General features: G+C 43.7%; 2 protein-coding genes across 2 annotated transcripts in view; one reads left to right on the top strand and one right to left on the bottom strand.

The window, feature by feature from the left end:
* LOC137073264 (radixin-like) overlaps positions 1–17356 on the bottom strand; it is a 666127-nt gene that overhangs the window by 574450 nt on the left and 74321 nt on the right. The window lies entirely within an intron of this gene.
* LOC137074010 (uncharacterized) lies at positions 8584–16026 on the top strand. Its single transcript, XM_067442723.1, has 4 exons — positions 8584–9420; positions 9602–9770; positions 11071–11229; positions 11633–16026. Exons 1-4 carry the CDS (start codon positions 8763–8765, stop codon positions 15639–15641), a joined length of 4995 nt encoding a protein of 1664 aa, XP_067298824.1. The 5' UTR covers positions 8584–8762; the 3' UTR covers positions 15642–16026.

Genomic DNA, 17356 nt, shown 5'->3' with positions numbered 1-17356 from the left:
ACATGGCACCCCAGACCATCACTGACTGTGGGTACTTGACACTGGACTTCAGGCATTTTGGCATTTCCTTCTCCCCAGTCTTCATCCAGACTCTGGCACCTTGATTTCCGAATGACATACAAAATTTGCTTTCATCCGAAAAAAGTACTTTGGACCACTGAGCAACAGTCCAGTGCTGCTTTTCTGTAGCCCAAAAGTGGCTTGACCTGGGGAATGCAGCACCTGTAGCCCATTTCCTGCACACTCCTGTGCAAGGTGGCTCTGGATGTTTCTACTCCAGACTCAGACCACTGCTTCCACAGGTGCCCCAAGGTCTGGAATCGGTCCTTCTCCACAATCTTCCTCAGGGTCCGGTCACCTCTTCTTGTTATGCAGTGTTTTTTGCCACACTTTTTCCTTCCCACTGACTTGCCACTTATGTGCCTTGATACAGCAAGGAATTTCTAGGTGTTTATTAGTTGATTCAGATGATTAGGTTAATAGCTCGTTTAGAGAACCTTTTCATGATATGCTAATTTTTTGAGATAGGAATCTTGGGTTCCCTTTCGAGAGAGGTTCCTCGTATTACGTATGGGAAAAACTCCTTTTCTCGAGAATGTGAAGCAAAACTTTTAATAAAGGTATCTATGTAAAGCGCAGTGAGCTGCACGGCCATAGCCCAGCGCGAGGAGCGCTCTGATTGGCCGGGCTGCGGCAACTGCAGGAACCTATGGTGAGGCGGCTGAGAGGAACGAACCAATGGGGGGCGTTCCAGAAGCCCGCCGAAAAAGGTGCTTATATTTGCATACAGGAGGCTATATAAGACCCTAATTCGCCATAGGTGTCAGATTTTATCTCCTTCAGCGATACCTTCGCTGGTCTCCGGAAGAAGCACCGCCGTTGAAAAGGCACCAGCGGAACCTGCAGCTGAGGACGACGGACTCCCTCTCCGCCTTCTCTGCCGTTCCAGCTACGCCATCCGGCGTTATATATCCTTTAAACTGTGTCTATGTTGAGTGTTATATGTGTTTGTGTTGCCGCTGCAACGCCACTTCTAGAGCTTACAGGCTTGTTCTACTCGAGGACTCTCTCGTTCCACCGCGTCGTTAAGCGCCGCGGAAAGACGGAGCTCTTCTCACTCTCCCTCTGCTCTCGTCCCGTCGCGCTGAATAGCGCCGCGGAAAGAGAGAATGTTAGAGGACATGAGCACACTCAAGCCGAAGCTCTCTTCACTCTGCCGCCGCCGCGGCTCTTCTTCCGCCGCTGCCACAGAGTTGTTCCCACTCTTCTCTCATTCCGTCGCGCTACAGCCGCGGACAGAGAATACTAGAGTGAATAGGCGAACTCGAGCCGAAGCTCTCGCCGTGCTAGAAGCGCCGCGGACAGAGTTTTACCTCACGCTTCCAATTCTCTCGTCCTGTCGCTCTATCGCCGCGGACAGAGAATACTAGAGTGAATAAACAAACTCGAGCCGAAGCTCTCGCCGTGCTAGAAGCGCCGCGGACAGAGTTTTACCTCACGCTTCCAATTCTCTCGTCCTGTCGCTCTATCGCCGCGGACAGAGAATAATAGAGTGAATAAACAAACTCGAGCCGAAGCTCTCGCCGTGCTAGAAGCGCCGCGGACAGAGTTTTACCTCACGCTTCCAATTCTCTCGTCCTGTCGCTCTATCGCCGCGGACAGAGAATACTAGAGTGAATAAACAAACTCGAGCCGAAGCTCTCGCCGTGCTAGAAGCGCCGCGGACAGAGTTTTACCTCACGCTTCCAATTCTCTCGTCCTGTCGCTCTATCGCCGCGGACAGAGAATACTAGAGTGAATAAACAAACTCGAGCCGAAGCTCTCGCCGTGCTAGAAGCGCCGCGGACAGAGTTTTACCTCACGCTTCCAATTCTCTCGTCCTGTCGCTCTATCGCCGCGGACAGAGAATAATAGAGTGAATAAACAAACTCGAGCTGAAGCTCTCGCCGTGCTAGAAGCGCCGCGGACAGAGTTTTACCTCACGCTTCCAATTCTCTCGTCCTGTCGCTCTATCGCCGCGGACAGAGAATACTAGAGTGAATAAACAAACTCGAGCCGAAGCTCTCGCCGTGCTAGAAGCGCCGCGGACAGAGTTTTACCTCACGCTTCCAATTCTCTCGTCCTGTCGCTCTATCGCCGCGGACAGAGAATACTAGAGTGAATAAACAAACTCGAGCTGAAGCTCTCGCCGTGCTAGAAGCGCCGCGGACAGAGTTTTACCTCACGCTTCCAATTCTCTCGTCCTGTCGCTCTATCGCCGCGGACAGAGAATAATAGAGTGAATAAACAAACTCGAGCCGAAGCTCTCGCCGTGCTAGAAGCGCCGCGGACAGAGTTTTACCTCACGCTTCCAATTCTCTCGTCCTGTCGCTCTATCGCCGCGGACAGAGAATAATAGAGTGAATAAACAAACTCGAGCTGAAGCTCTCGCCGTGCTAGAAGCGCCGCGGACAGAGTTTTACCTCACGCTTCCAATTCTCTCGTCCTGTCGCTCTATCGCCGCGGACAGAGAATAATAGAGTGAATAAACAAACTCGAGCCGAAGCTCTCGCCGTGCTAGAAGCGCCGCGGACAGAGTTTTACCTCACGCTTCCAATTCTCTCGTCCTGTCGCTCTATCGCCGCGGACAGAGAATACTAGAGTGAATAAACTAACTCGAGCCGAAGCTCTCGCCGTGCTAGAAGCGCCGCGGACAGAGTTTTTCCTCACGCTTCCAATTCTCTCGTCCTGTCGCTCTATCGCCGCGGACAGAGAATAATAGAGTGAATAAACAAACTCGAGCCGAAGCTCTCGCCGTGCTCATTCTACCGCCGCCGTGCTGAAGCGCTGCGGACAGAGAATACTAGAGTAAGTTAGACGAGCGAGCTCGGGCTGTTGGGTATGTCAAGAACAATGTCGCTGCAGCGCGCGCTTACTGCCAAGGAAGTTGTAATGGCTGCCTTGTCATGATAGCGCGCGCCCCTTCCACAGCGCGTTGCTGACTAGAGCGCGGCTTACGTCATAGCACGCGCTCACTGTCAGAGCATAAGGGCGTCGGAAAATGGCTGCCAAGCTAAGCCCTTTTTTCACTCTATCACTTCCAGTCCCCTTTATTCAGGCGGCTGGAAAGGTTTTTACACTGTAGACAAAGTGTCCACTACACAGTGTGCACCCCTACATAAGCACTGTTAATTCAGCCTCACAAAATCACAAATAAATCCCGCCGCGGCCGGATTACACCATATAAAGTCAACTAGCCTTATTGCAGTCAACTAGCCTGTGGTCAAACACGCTTGTCTGCATGCGCGCTTTCAGTCTAGACTAGAGCATAACGGCATTGTGGAATGGCTCACATACCACCCGCACTTCCTTACATTCTCCCAGTTCCCTTAAGTTAAGTGACTGGAGATGAAATATTGCAGTCAACTAGCCTGTGTTAAACACGCTCGTCTGCACACTAATGCTGTGTGCGTTTACCCCTGTGGATTTGCTCACTGGTTTGCACCGTGGGTATTCTACGTAGGTTGTGCGCCACTGCACATTGTTTACACTACACACAAAAGAGCTTTCTATGTAGGAAATGTGCCCACTTTACAGTCTGCACTCCTGCACCCAAGCACTTTTCACAAAGTTCACTCTCGCACACACAATATAAATGTGAGGCGTGCGCCCACTGCAAAGCCTGCACCGCCAAAACTAACACTATCCCCACAGTGTTACAAGCAGTGTTACAGCACAAGCAACCCGGCTAACAGGCCCCTATTACTAAGCGGCCAGCCCCCGAATCTAATTCAACCCCTGGCTTTACGAGCCCAGGCCTGGCAGGCCATTCCTGGTATATAATATTGGGTGTTGAACATATAAAATGAGGTTCTCGCTACAGTTTTGCTCGCAGACCCCGCGATTCAAGCCGTGGTCGAGCCCTCTGTAAGAAGCAGTGTCAGTCACGTGCTTCTCGCTGAGGCATTGAGACTGTTAAAGGAGAGAGCGGCGAAAACAGTACACCCGACGCTAGCGAGTCAGGTTTTTACTGTCGCTAATTCCTCATGCCGAAAATGGGTGGCGGTCTCAGGCCCATTTTCCAGGCATCTGAACAAAGCACTTATGACACGCTCGTTTCAAGGTGCTGACGGTGAAACAAATCCTCGCGCACATTCGCCCCGGGGATTGGGTTTTCTCAATAGATCTGAAAAACGCATACTTCACGTTACGATAACCCCCCACCCCCACTACAGGCCATTCTTGAGATTCGCCTTCGAGGGGCAGGCTTATCAGTACAGTCATTGTCATAGACTCAAGACTTACGGCATAAGAACCACCACGTCTTGATAATGTACATAAAATCGCTAGGGCAGCCGAGATCAGACTCTGTTCACTGCATGGCTAAGCATCTCCTTTTATGGGCAGAGCACAATCTGAGCTCCCTAAGGGCGGCTTACGTGCCAGGTATTCTGAATCAGGGTCCGGACATGTTATCCAGAGGACCCATGTCCCCAGGGGGATGGTCCCTTTACCCGCAAACAATTCAGCTTGCACAGCACACGCTGCCCAATATTTTTTCTGCAAACGCAGGGATGCCCTGGCCCATGTTGGCCCAGACTCCCTCTATATGTTCCCTCCGATCGCGATCCAGCTGCAGCCGGTGCTTTTTAATAGCCCCACTTTGGAAGAACCGCACATGGTTCTCCATACTGTTTCAGCTGTCAGACACAGCCCCATGCCTATTCTGCCAATGAAAGGGAAGGTCTGGCATCCCAATCCCGAGCTGTGGGCCCTCCACGTATGGCCCATCAACGGTATCCGGGAACCTCTCTGACAAGTTATGAACACTATTTCGGAAGCTAGAGCCCCTGCTATCTGGCAGCTCTGCTTGAAGTGGTCAGTGGTTTTCTAACCAATGTGCTACGCGAAACATCGACGCACACTCATGCGAACTGGCGGAACCGCTCGCTTTCTCCAAGAGCTAATGGATGCGGGTCGTCCCCCCTCCATACTCGGGGTGTGTGTCTCCGCCATAGCAGCTAGCCACGCTCCTATCGCGGCACATTCACTAGGGAAAAGTGATCTTATTGTGTGTTTTCTTAAAGGGGCCAGGAGATTCAGCTCGCCTTGCCCCTACCTCGGTCCCTATTTGGGACCTCGCCATGGTTTTGGAGGCCGTGAAGGGTTCCCCCTCCTAACCACTTCAGAACACGAGCTTGAAGCACATATCACTCAAAACCGTTTTTCTGCTGGCTGTGGCCTCGGTTAACCGAGTGGGTGGCTTACCTGCACTCTCGGTGAGCCCTTCCTGTCTTGAGTTTGGGTCCAGCAACTTCAAGGTTGTGCTCAAACCGAGGCATGGTTTTATGCTGAAAGTGCTATCAACCCCTTCAGTATGCAGGTCTTTGCACTGCTTAACCCGCGTCTTAGAGAGAATAAGACGCAAACATATTCTGCCCAGTCAGAGCATTGAGATTGTATCTAGAGCGCTCCGCCCCCTTCAGGCAGTCGGATCAGCTCTTCATTGCTTCGGTGGCCGCACTAAAGTTTGTGCTGTCATGAAACAGTCTCTCACACTGGATAGTGGATGCAGTCCCACTAGCATATAGGTCCAGGACCTAACCTGTCCTACAGGCATTTAAGCCCACTCCTCTAGAGGCATGGCCTCATCTTGGGCTTGGTCGTGTGACATTTCTTTGGAAGATATCTGTGCGGCGGCAGGCTGGGCCTCTCCGTCCACTTTTATCAGATTCTACAAGTTGGAGGTTCCAGCTCTACAAGCAGGGCTTCTCTCCATCTAGGCTCTATCTTGACCCTGGCAAACAGATTGCCTTACATTTTGGCCTGTACACATTAGTCCTTAAGCACTATTCATTCATCATAAGATCCGACTATGTCCGATCAGCTGTTCAAACGAACCGACTCTTCCGGTTCTTCATTCCCCTTATAAGCCGCCTCTGTCGGTGTCTCGGGGGTTTATAACATGGGCTTTGGGTATACTGGGTCAGTCAGCACACACGGCGCTTTACATTGTGTTCCCATACGTAATACGAGGAACCTCTCTCGAAAGGGAACGTACTCGGTTACTTTCGTAACCTCGGTTCCCTGAGAGAGAGGAACGAGTATTACGTTCCGTGCCGTGTTTATGCTTCTCAGGTATCGCTTCAGTCGATCTTAAAACCTGACACCTATGGCGAATTAGGGTCTTATATAGCCTCCTGTATGCAAATATAAGCACCTTTTTCGGCGGGCTTCTGGAACGCCCCCCATTGGTTCGTTCCTCTCAGCCGCCTCACCATAGGTTCCTGCAGTTGCCGCAGCCCGGCCAATCAGAGCGCTCCTCGCGCTGGGCTATGGCCGTGCAGCTCACTGCGCTTTACATAGATACCTTTATTAAAAGTTTTGCTTCACATTCTCGAGAAAAGGAGTTTTTCCCATACGTAATACTCGTTCCTCTCTCTCAGGGAACCGAGGTTACGAAAGTAACCGAGTACGTTTTCATGAGCTGTATGCCAAAATCATCAGTATTAAAGCAATAAAAGACCTGAAATATTTCAGTTGGTGTGCAATGAATCTAAAATATATGAAAGTTAAATTTTTATCATTACATTATGGAAAATAATGAAATTTATCACAATATGCAATTTTTTTTAGAAAGACCTATACGTTATAAAGATAAAAATGTACAATTTTGAATGTTTACCGTAATTACTATGTGTGAGCGGCGCTTTTTATTTATTTTTTCTCTTCAAAAAGCGCGAGCGTCAACAGCGTGTTGTTACCGTCAGTTCGTTACATGAACTAGGTCTTAAGGTGGTCACAAACCGGACGCGAATCTCAGGTATCTCACACTAGAAATGCACATTATATACACACGTAAGCTCAATTTTGAATCGACTTCTGACAGAAGAGCTGCACGATGGGTGTATCTTGTAGCACAGGGTGAAATCAGTATGTACATTGACGATTTGAGGGAAATATTATATAAATTTAATATAAAACCTTGAAATGGCGCTCTGTGGCATGGCAGGATATTGAACAACTTCCTGTGTTGTCCTGGACAGGCGCCGAATGCCACTGCCGGTGTGCGTACTCTCATTGAAAACAATGTGTTTGATTTTTACATTTTAAATTTTCTTCGCGTCCGGTGGGCAGGTTATGCTCTGGAGCAGGTTATGTCCCAGGGTTAGTTTGCTTGAGAGGTATTCAGATGTGTGTGATATAATTAATGAAGCTTGAGTGATTGAATTGAATTCAAGCGTAGTTCAGGCACTGATTGCTAAATGTTATCAGCTGACGCTCAGCTGATGTGTTACTCCACCTACTCTAATCAACTATAGTATTTAAGCTCATTCAAACTCATGTTCCTCAGTCTGTCGCACAGACATTTACACCCCCCTCCACCCCTTCACCTCCTAGTATCGTCATTATCAAGTATTGGATTCTGTGTAGAACTCTATTGTTACCATTGTATCTTTTTCTGTAATATATGCTAAAGAAACTTTGGTTATTATTAAGGCTGGGGGATTATGTTTCAAGGATGTATCTCAAGCTGTCTAGTATAGCAGCTTAAGCATCTTTGGCCTAAGCCTTTCGCCAAATCAAAGATTGTCAATAAATTTAATTCTCAAAGTGGTCCTGAATTGAGCGTAAGCGTCAGTTCTGGCAGGCTAGGTAGTCAAGACGCTGCTAACGCTATTTGGTCTCATCAGCTGTTTCTGCTCAGCTGAGATGCATCAGTTCATCAGCTGTTCACACTCCCCTCGCTGCTACTGGCCATGATATAACAGCGTGGATCTTCAAACAGATTTAGTTCGCTCCTAAACTGTTGTTGCTAGCTCTTTGCTGCCCACCACCTCCCCAGCTCCTCCATGTCGTGTATAACGTGGCATTTTACTTTGTCATTGTTGCTGCTCTGTTCATAGGGGGAATAGTTCAGCTCTCACAGCCCTAAACTGTGCGAGCGTTCCCTAATGCTGCTGCTATTTCATGGTGCTCATGAAAGGTCAGAGGACTCCCTGAACAGAGCCATACCGCCAAAACATTCATTCAGAATTATCAACTTGAATTGCAATTTATTCAAAAATTCCTAAATAATTTCTATTTTGTTCTTGACTTAAAGGTAGGGTAGGACGGACTGATCTAAAACACTTTTGTCCAAATTTGTTTAAACTTTCTTTATATGTCAATACATAATTAAAATGTAAGTTCTCTGAAAAGGAGAGTATAAAAACCGAGTGACTCTAGACTTTTTAATCTGCAATAAATAACACTCATTATTTTCGTTTGGGACGAAACAAATGATTGCCTGGGGCGACTGTCACTCTCTCTCTCTACCATGGCAATCGCCGCTTTCCCTACAGGATCCACCCACATGCGCACGCTCGTTTGATTTGAGGAGTTCAAGAGGCAAGAAACCTAGGCAAAATAATGGCAGAGAAAGACCATTCAAAATTCACAGTGCAGAGTTTTACAGTCAGCGAAGGCAAACAATGCAAAAAAGGAAGACAGTACGAGAAAAGGCAATGCACAGAAAGTCTTTGGATAAACAAAGAAATCAAACGCGAGTAAATATCTGCGTGGCTTTTCAACGATGGTGAGAACTAGACCGTAAGGTGAAGCCGTTTTTCGTATTATCCCGTTCCCATATATGGGGCACTAAATTATTTTCATTCTAAAAAAAATATCTATTGGCTTTGAGCAAGAAAATAAAAGTTCTCCATATGTAATCCTGCAGTTTATTTTTTTATCAGTGTTTAAAATCGGCAATAGTTCCTTCCTCGCGTAATCATATTTTGCTCATGAGTGATGAGGCTTCGCGGAACAATCGTCACGTGCTTACCGCTAGACCAATAAGGTGGCTGCTTTTTGGAACGACGTTTAAACAGAAGTCCAGAATGTCGTCAATATCGAGCAGCGAAGAAGACGAAATTACGGCCAAACCTCCTTCAAAAGTCCGTAAAAAGGATTATAAACAATGCTATATGCATCTCACGTCCATAAAGAAAGAAGACACAACGGATTTTACACACACACGTTGGGATACATTCAGAAACAGCGTCAAACGGTGGCTTGGCTTGCAGGGTGAGAATCAGAGAATTGCAGAAACATACAAACATTGCCTAGAAATCGAGTTTGATAATGTTCCGGAAGACGCTGGGTTTCACTCCACTTGCTACAGGCGTTTCATTGACAAAAAGCGTTTGGATGCGGCTGAGAAACGGGTCACGCAGCGTCCTGAAGCTCAAGATCAAGGCCAGTCTGTGTCATCGGGTAGTAGTACCTCAATTGAATGTCCGTCAAAAAAGACACTACGGTCCAGGACGGGCCTGCCAGCAGCTTGTGCAGGTCCCGTACTTCCTGCCTTGTGCATAATTTGTAAGAAAACGGACAAGTACATTACTGTTGCAGGCAAACGCCAGAAGGACCGTCTTTCACAGGCAGAAACGTTGTCAGCAGGTAAGACACTCTCTCTCTCACTCTCACTCACACACACAAAGTTTTGTCATATGCTGGGTATTAACGTTACATTATTTATTTAATATTTATTGTACAGTCAGATGTTAATAGTGTTCAAATGTTAATACAGTTTTTATTTACAAATGTATATATAAAAATGAGAGTATAATATTAATTACAGGCCAATTGTTGAAAGCTGCTGAGATGAAAGAAGACACTAGCATTCTTGTGCATATTCGAGACAAAGACTGTGTGTCTCTGGAGGTGCGATACCACAAGTCCTGTTACAGACAGTACACCAGGTTCTTGACAAAGTCTACTGCAACAGTTACTGGGACCTCAGAAGAACAGTGAGTTGTTACATTGCATTATCAGATAATAATTAATTATTCCCTTACTCTCATTATTGCACATTTCAAAAGTAAAGCATTGACCCCCCCCCCCCCCCCCCCACACACACACACACACACAAACATTGCAGTGTTAATTTTGATAGCAAATTTTGATTTAGTTTTAGTCAAGTTTGTTTATTTTAGTTTTAGTTACCTGTTATAACCTCAATACTTTATTGAATAATGTTCTTAGTCTTTCCTCCTTACTATGAATTAAATGGGAATGAAATTAAATGGTGTTTGTGTAACCAAAGTCATCTATCCTCCTGGGACCCAGTAATAAACTTGTGTCCACTGTAGTGGACATTATATTTTAGTCCACAGGATGTCCTGTAAAGAGCACATTCGGGGCTTTGCACAGATACCAAATGTTTGGAGGTTTCACCAGGACAACAACAACATCTTGGTCTTTAAAAATGGCTGACATTAATTTTTAGCACTCTTATAAAAAAATATGATAGTATTTTGTAATTATAATTTAAATCTGATGAATTTTCAAATTGTTTGTTATAAATCAACATCTCAGGAAAATGTAATGGGGTTTCTAATCAAAATATGACTTTTTCTTACAAAGCAGGGCATTGATTTCATAAATGTCCACTGTAGAGACACCAGGACTTAAATCATGTTTATCAGGCATGTTGGAGACACAACAAATGAGTAGCCAAGAAATTATATATCAATATTCCTATGAAATATTACATATATTATGAAAATGTAATGACATGGATAAATAGAAAATTCAAAAAACTGTTTTTTTTCCTAGTTCCCCGGAGGCTATATATATATATATACACATGACGTAATTATAAACAAGCTCAAAGTACACATTGACTCTTATTTGACTCTTATTTTGAAATGCCTTACTAATGCAGTTTCAGCTGCTCTTTCAAGTTCAGATGAGGGAGATAAAATATATGCATTGTTACAACCGTCTAAACTATATTACAATGTAAACTTTGTAAAATAAACATTGTCATTATTCATCTGCATTAGTTTATAAACAATTACATGGCATAAATGTGTAGCCTAGTCCTAACAGACTCTCGTACATTTAGTTTGAGTCTGTCAATTGATGAGCATTAACTTCCTCTGGATCTGAAGAATAAATTTAAAAAAAATCTTCACAATTCGCTTGGTCAATTGTTTTGGATTTTCTACTATTTACACTATTTTAAATAGAATTCATGGTGAAATGGTTATGGCATATGCCACACAAAATAATATATATTTTCCATTTTTAATGTTTTCTTTTCAGAAATGATCCAACCTTCGAAGCCAGCTACAAGATCTTCTGTGAGAGGATCATCCGCCATAGAATAATTGTAAACCAAGAGGTGCTGACAATGACGCAGCTAAGAAGGATCTTTTTAAATCTTGTGAAAAACCATGAAGATCTTGATGCTTCACACTACAGGTAATTTAATTACCATGAGTTTCTTTGGCAGCTTTTATGCAATATATATATATATATATTTATTAGGGGTGTAAGAAAATAGCGATACACCTGAGTATCGCAATATTTTTTTGTGGTGATAATGTATTTCAAAAACGCAAAATCGATATACAAAAAAATATACATAATCATACAGATTCATGAAAGTTGGATCATTTTGTCTGTTTATATCCCGACCGCTAGATCACAGTGTTCTTATCTCTGAACTTAAACAGTGACATGAAGTATTAGCATAATGGCACGTCACTAATGTTAACGTTAATATAGTTTGCTGCTAGTAATGGGGGATGAATTTTAACTTATTTGTTTTCAGTGTTAATATATCTTTATGTTGTGATAATTCTTCACTGTATCTTTGTTTCAGGCAGGATAAATTGAAGAGGAGGTTGACCCGTGATTTCCCCCAGCTGGTGTTTCACTCCCCCAGCAAGCGCAACATCAGTGAGCTGGTTTTTGTTGAGACACTGTCTGCAGATAAGCTAATAGATAGGCTACCTCATCCATCAGGTACAGAAACAACAGAGTCAACTGAGGAAACTAGTAGCCAAAGTGATGATGAAAACACAACAGCCGGTCCGCAAAGACCAATTTCAATGGCCTCTGTCAATGCTACAGAGGACACAAGGACACTTTATAGTGCAGCATTAATATTAAAGATGCTTTTATGTGACTCTCCCAGTATGACATGCCCGTGGCCACCCACGTCAGATGATTTAAATGTGAGTGAAGCAAAATCTGTTGTGCCACTTGAACTGTACAATCTGATTTCCTGGATTATTGGTGCAACTGAGGAGCCAACATTGGCCCATTATGTTGATATTCCAGATGATTTGAACCTTAAAGTACTATCTATTTGTCAAGACATTGTGTATCTTGCATCTAAGGGACGGAGGCAGACCCCTAAATCATTGTGTCTTGGTCTAACTGTTCGCCATTTAACAGGTTCATCACAAATTGTATCACTTCTAAATAGACTAGGGCATTGTGCTTCATGGGACACAGTTGTTAGTCTAGACACTAGCCTTGCCCAACTACAACTAGTAGAGGGCAGTGACAAAATACCAAAGGGTTTCTCAAAGAAGGTTCCTACAATACTTGTGTGGGACAATATTGACTTTGGGGAGGAGACACTGTCAGGTCGTGGAACTACCCACCACACAAATGGGATTATGCTGCAAAGTTCTGTAGTTGAAACTGAGTCAACAACAAACAGGCAACCACTACAGAAGGGAGTTTCCTCATTCAAAGCACCCCCTAGCATCCCTATAGAACAGTACCATCAGTCTAAAAGACAAGGACCACAGAACTTGTTTCATCATGAAAAGGTTCCATTAGAGAGAGAGACATACAAATTGAACACCGCATCTGCCGCACAAACTGAACTGGCATACGTTTTTATAAAGTCCATAGATGCTGAAAGATGCACTATCCCAAGCTGGACAGGTTTCCATACATTGCTTCAAGGTGATGGCACTCTGCAAAAGTCAGCACTATATTATCTTCCAGTCATTGAGGCTTCACCGACAGAGATGTCAACAGTCAACACAATTCTGAAGCGAAGTGTCCAAATTGCAGATCAGCTAGAACTGGACCATATAGTCTTAGTTTTTGACCAAGCTATATATGCCAAAGCTCAGCAAATCCGCTGGAAAGATGATGATTTTACTCAGCGTGTAGTGATTCGACTAGGTGAATTTCACACATGCATGTCCTACCTGGGCATTCTAGGAAAAAGGTTTGGAGATGCAGGACTTCAAGACATACTCATTGAGTCCGAAGTTGTTGCCCCAGGATCCATCAATGGAGTGCTCAGTGGTCATCACTACAACCGCAGCATGAGGGCACACAAACTTCTCTATGAGAGTCTGCAACGTATTAGACTTCTCACCTTCTTAGACTCTTTGACACCAGAGGAGAGAGATGAGTGTATGGATGTAATCAGTGAGCTCAAATGTGCATTCCAGGACAGAACAATGGATGTTTTGTGTACAAATGAGAAATTTGCCAAAATGTGTTCAAAATATGAAGACTTTGTGAAAAGAAGAAGTGCAGAAAACCCAACGTTTGCCTTCTGGAGTTCATACATTGACATGGTACAGATACTCCTCCTTTTTGTGAGAGCAACACGAGAATCAGACTGGCAGCTTCACCTGTCAACAGTGCGCTTGATGATGGGATGGTTTTTTGCATATGACCGTGTCAATTATGCTAGATATTTACCTTCATACTGGCTGGAAATGGTCAATTTGCCCCTCACACATCCTTCTTGCCACAGTGAGCTCTGTGTTAAAGGCCAGTGGACTGTCCAACGCCAAAGTGTCCATGGATTTGCCTCGATTGCTTGTGACCAGGCCATTGAGCAAACATGCAACAGAGATTCCAAGACAAAGGGTGGTTGGACAGGGATTACACAGAATCGAGCTGCAGTATATCGCTGGATATTGTCGCAACATGAAAGAGCAGCCATAGCAAGACAATGTGAGGCAATGGCAGGTAAATCTCCCGATATAAGGAAACGAAAAGACCTTGACAGTACACGAATTCATGCTGATGAAAAAGATGTGACCAGAATAATTTCCACCCTAGATTCCATGCTGAATCCTTTTGACACACACCAAGATGGCATTGTGTGTCTTAGCTCTGGGACAGTCGCAGCTGAAGAAATCATGAGAGATTTGCTTGCAGCTTCGGAAAAGGGGGAAAACGCTGTCAAAGAGTTTATGGACCATAGACTGTTATCACCATCAGTTGACATATTTGCTCCCATCAAAACACAAAAACTAAAGACCTTTAGTGATCAAGCAAAGACAAAGAAGAAATCCGCAGCAGGCAAGGAAGTGATTCTGCGTGCCGACAAGAAGCTATTTTCCAGACTACTCGTCATAGGTCAAAGTAGAAAGATAGACCTACGGGAAATTCTGTCCTACTCCTTGGGAACTGTGTCGTATCCTTTAGCCAGTGCTGATGGCTCACTTGCTAAAACAAACAAATCAGCTCTAATGGATTTATTGGAAACCAAAGGTGGAGACTGTTTAGTTGACAAGGTTCCGGCAGATGGAGCCATTCTCTTCGATGGCATGGCAGTCATTCAAGCCATTCGATCCATACCAAGTACCTTCGGAGAGCTCGCCGACACCATACTGCTGTACATAGTCAAGCTTGCTCTGAAGCACAACTGTACACGGATAGACTTTGTGATTGACCAGTATCCGGAAATGAGTATTAAGAATCTAGAACGGTCACATAGAGCTGCTGGTGGTACACAACTGGTGAAAATTTATGGAGTGGATCAGAAGACACCAACACAATGGAAGAAGTTTCTATCAAATGGAACAAACAAAGAGGCACTGGCAGAATTCCTCTATGTTGCGTGGAAAGATGCTGATTTCACCACTGTGGGCAAGGACTTCAGCTTGTACATAGCACATGGAGACCTGTGTCACTGCGTGACTGTAAAGGAGGGTTTACAAACTCTCAGTGCTGTTGAAGATCTGACGTGTGATCATGAGGAATGTGACACTAGAGTGTTTTTACATGTACAACATGCTGCACAGGAACATCGGACCGTAGTCATCAAGAGCCCTGATACTGATGTGGCAGTGATTGCTTTAAGTCTGCAGCCAGACTTACCATGTAGGGTGTATTTTTTCACGGGGGTTGGCAACAAAACCAGGATCATTGATTTAGCTAAGGTGTCATATGCTCTTGGCACCAGTGTGTGTTTGGCACTTATTGGGATCCATACCTTCTCAGGCTGTGACTCTACTAGCGCCTTTTATGGCAAAGGCAAAAGAAAGGCATTTTCTGTTGCTTGCGAGAAAGAGGAATACCTGGCTGCATTTACAAATTTGGGAAGCAGTTTTAACCTGGACCAGTCTACATTTGAACTACTTTGCAAATATGTGTGCCACCTGTATGGCCAGTCATCTGCTGAAAATCTGAACGATGCAAGATACAAAGCATTCTGCATGGCATCGTCAGCTTTGCCAGAACTATCCATGCCCCCAACAAGTGACGCCCTGTACCAACACTGCAAAAGGGCAAACTACCAAGCAGCCATAATGAGACAGTCTCTGAGAAGTGTAATGTGTGCCCCTTCACCCGTTGGCAATGGATGGCACCTTGAGGATGGGGAGTTAACAGTGACCTGGATGACTAGAAATCCTGCCCCTGAAAGTATGTTGCAGGTAGTCCACTGCAGTTGCAAGCACGGCAAATGTGAGACCGGAAGATGTTCCTGTATGTCTGCAAGACTGTCTTGTACCGATTTATGTCGGTGCCAAAATTGTGCAAATGTTTCCCAGGAAACAGAGGAAAGCGCTACATGGGGTGATGGCTTTGATGATAGTGATAGGGATGATACTGATGAATAAAGACGTGCTGTCAAATTTTAGGCTGATTTTGAGCTGTAATTAATCTATTGTGGATTTTTTTTTTTAATTAAGGGGGCAGGGAAGCATTTTGAGTCATTTAGCAAACCTGGGGCAAAGTGTACTTCTTTTTTTATCTTCTAACTTTCTATCTATCTTCTATCTTTCTGTGAATACACAGTGCCTACTGAAAATTTTTATGTATAAAACTTCACAGTGTTGCTACATTTACAATGTTTATGTTTAATTTTTCTTAGTGCCAATCTGTTAAATTTAAGAGTATTTTCTACAAATTTGCCATATGTCATGGTCTACATTCACACTTGAGTATAGTAATGCACTAATGTCTGTCTCAAATGTTAAGGTACATATATAAATCTCAGTTTGATAGATATTTTGTGTTGCTAAAATGAATAAAATAAAGTTACAAGCAAAACCAGCAGTATAAGAATTTCGTTTTTTTTTCAATTCACAATTATATACATTTATGGATTGTGACCGAAAACTGCAGGATATTTTGTGGAGAACTTTTAACATAAGGTCTAAAAGGGTGTTGTCTATGCAAAAATGCATTTAAAAAGTAGTGCCCAGGTGTGGGAACAAAAATCACCTTTTAGAGACTTTTTCCTAGTTCACCTTATGGCCTAAACTGAGGGACCTGAAAAACGACTCATTGCTGGCTGTATTTCTGCTGGACAGGTAATCTTTCATTTTGATTATACATTTTTTTGGTTTATGTTTCCATGAAGCATGTATCAAGAGCACATGAAGCTGCCTAATATAGCTAATAACATTACTTGGCATAAAGTTACAATATTATACACTTAGCCATTAGTAGAGATGATAAATACTCAATATGCTTAGCTCAAGTTGATCGCTGTTGTGTTGAATTTCGCAAAATTAACTTTAGATAACTAAATGCATGTGTAAAAGCTAGTACACCGCATCCAGGAACTTTTTTTAGAGCTAAGTTAGATTTAGCTACTACTAATCAACAATGCTTTCATCATGGAAACTCTTACATGCAGAACACAGTATATGTTATGAATCTTACCCGAAATTCATTATCATCACAGTATAACTGATGTTATTGAAAAAACATGATGCTACCCGTTTTCTTTGCCTTATAAATATAACTAGCTCGTTACCAAATCAAACAAAAATATATTTTAAACTTTACCAGTACCGATATTCTAGCTTGATAGTGAGTACTAAAAGACATCTTATTTGTTTATATTCATACTGATAAAGTTCGATTTTTTTATTACATGTGATTGTGACATGTTGTCACTGCATGCACACTGCTCGTCTGAGGTAAATAATGCGTCTTCCAGCGGAGCGGCTGCTGTAGCGTTCATGTATTTTGGGGGCGTGGCTTTGGAAAGAGCCCAGAAGGGTGAAGGTGGAGTGAATGGAAATAATGAGCTGGCTTTAAAACAGTCGTGAGAGGTTTACAGACACTCAATTTTTATACTTTCTTTTTCAGAGTACTTACATTTTAATTATGTATTGATACATAAAGAAAGTTTAAACAAGCTTGGAAAAAAAGTTTTTTAACCAACTCTTACCTTTCCTACCTTTAATAGACCTGACAGAACTGAAATATAGTTAAATTAATTAGGGCTGGGCAAGTTAATGCGTTATTATCGCGTTAACGCATTAAAGGTGCACTGTAGTATTTTTGCAGTAAAATATCCAAAAACCACTCATTTGAATGA

The sequence above is a fragment of the Pseudorasbora parva genome, chromosome 4 (genome assembly GCF_024679245.1).
Source record: "Pseudorasbora parva isolate DD20220531a chromosome 4, ASM2467924v1, whole genome shotgun sequence".
Lineage (NCBI taxonomy): Eukaryota > Metazoa > Chordata > Actinopteri > Cypriniformes > Gobionidae > Pseudorasbora > Pseudorasbora parva.
The sequence above is the reverse complement of the archived record's forward strand: the minus strand, read 5'-3'. Positions and strand labels throughout refer to the sequence as shown.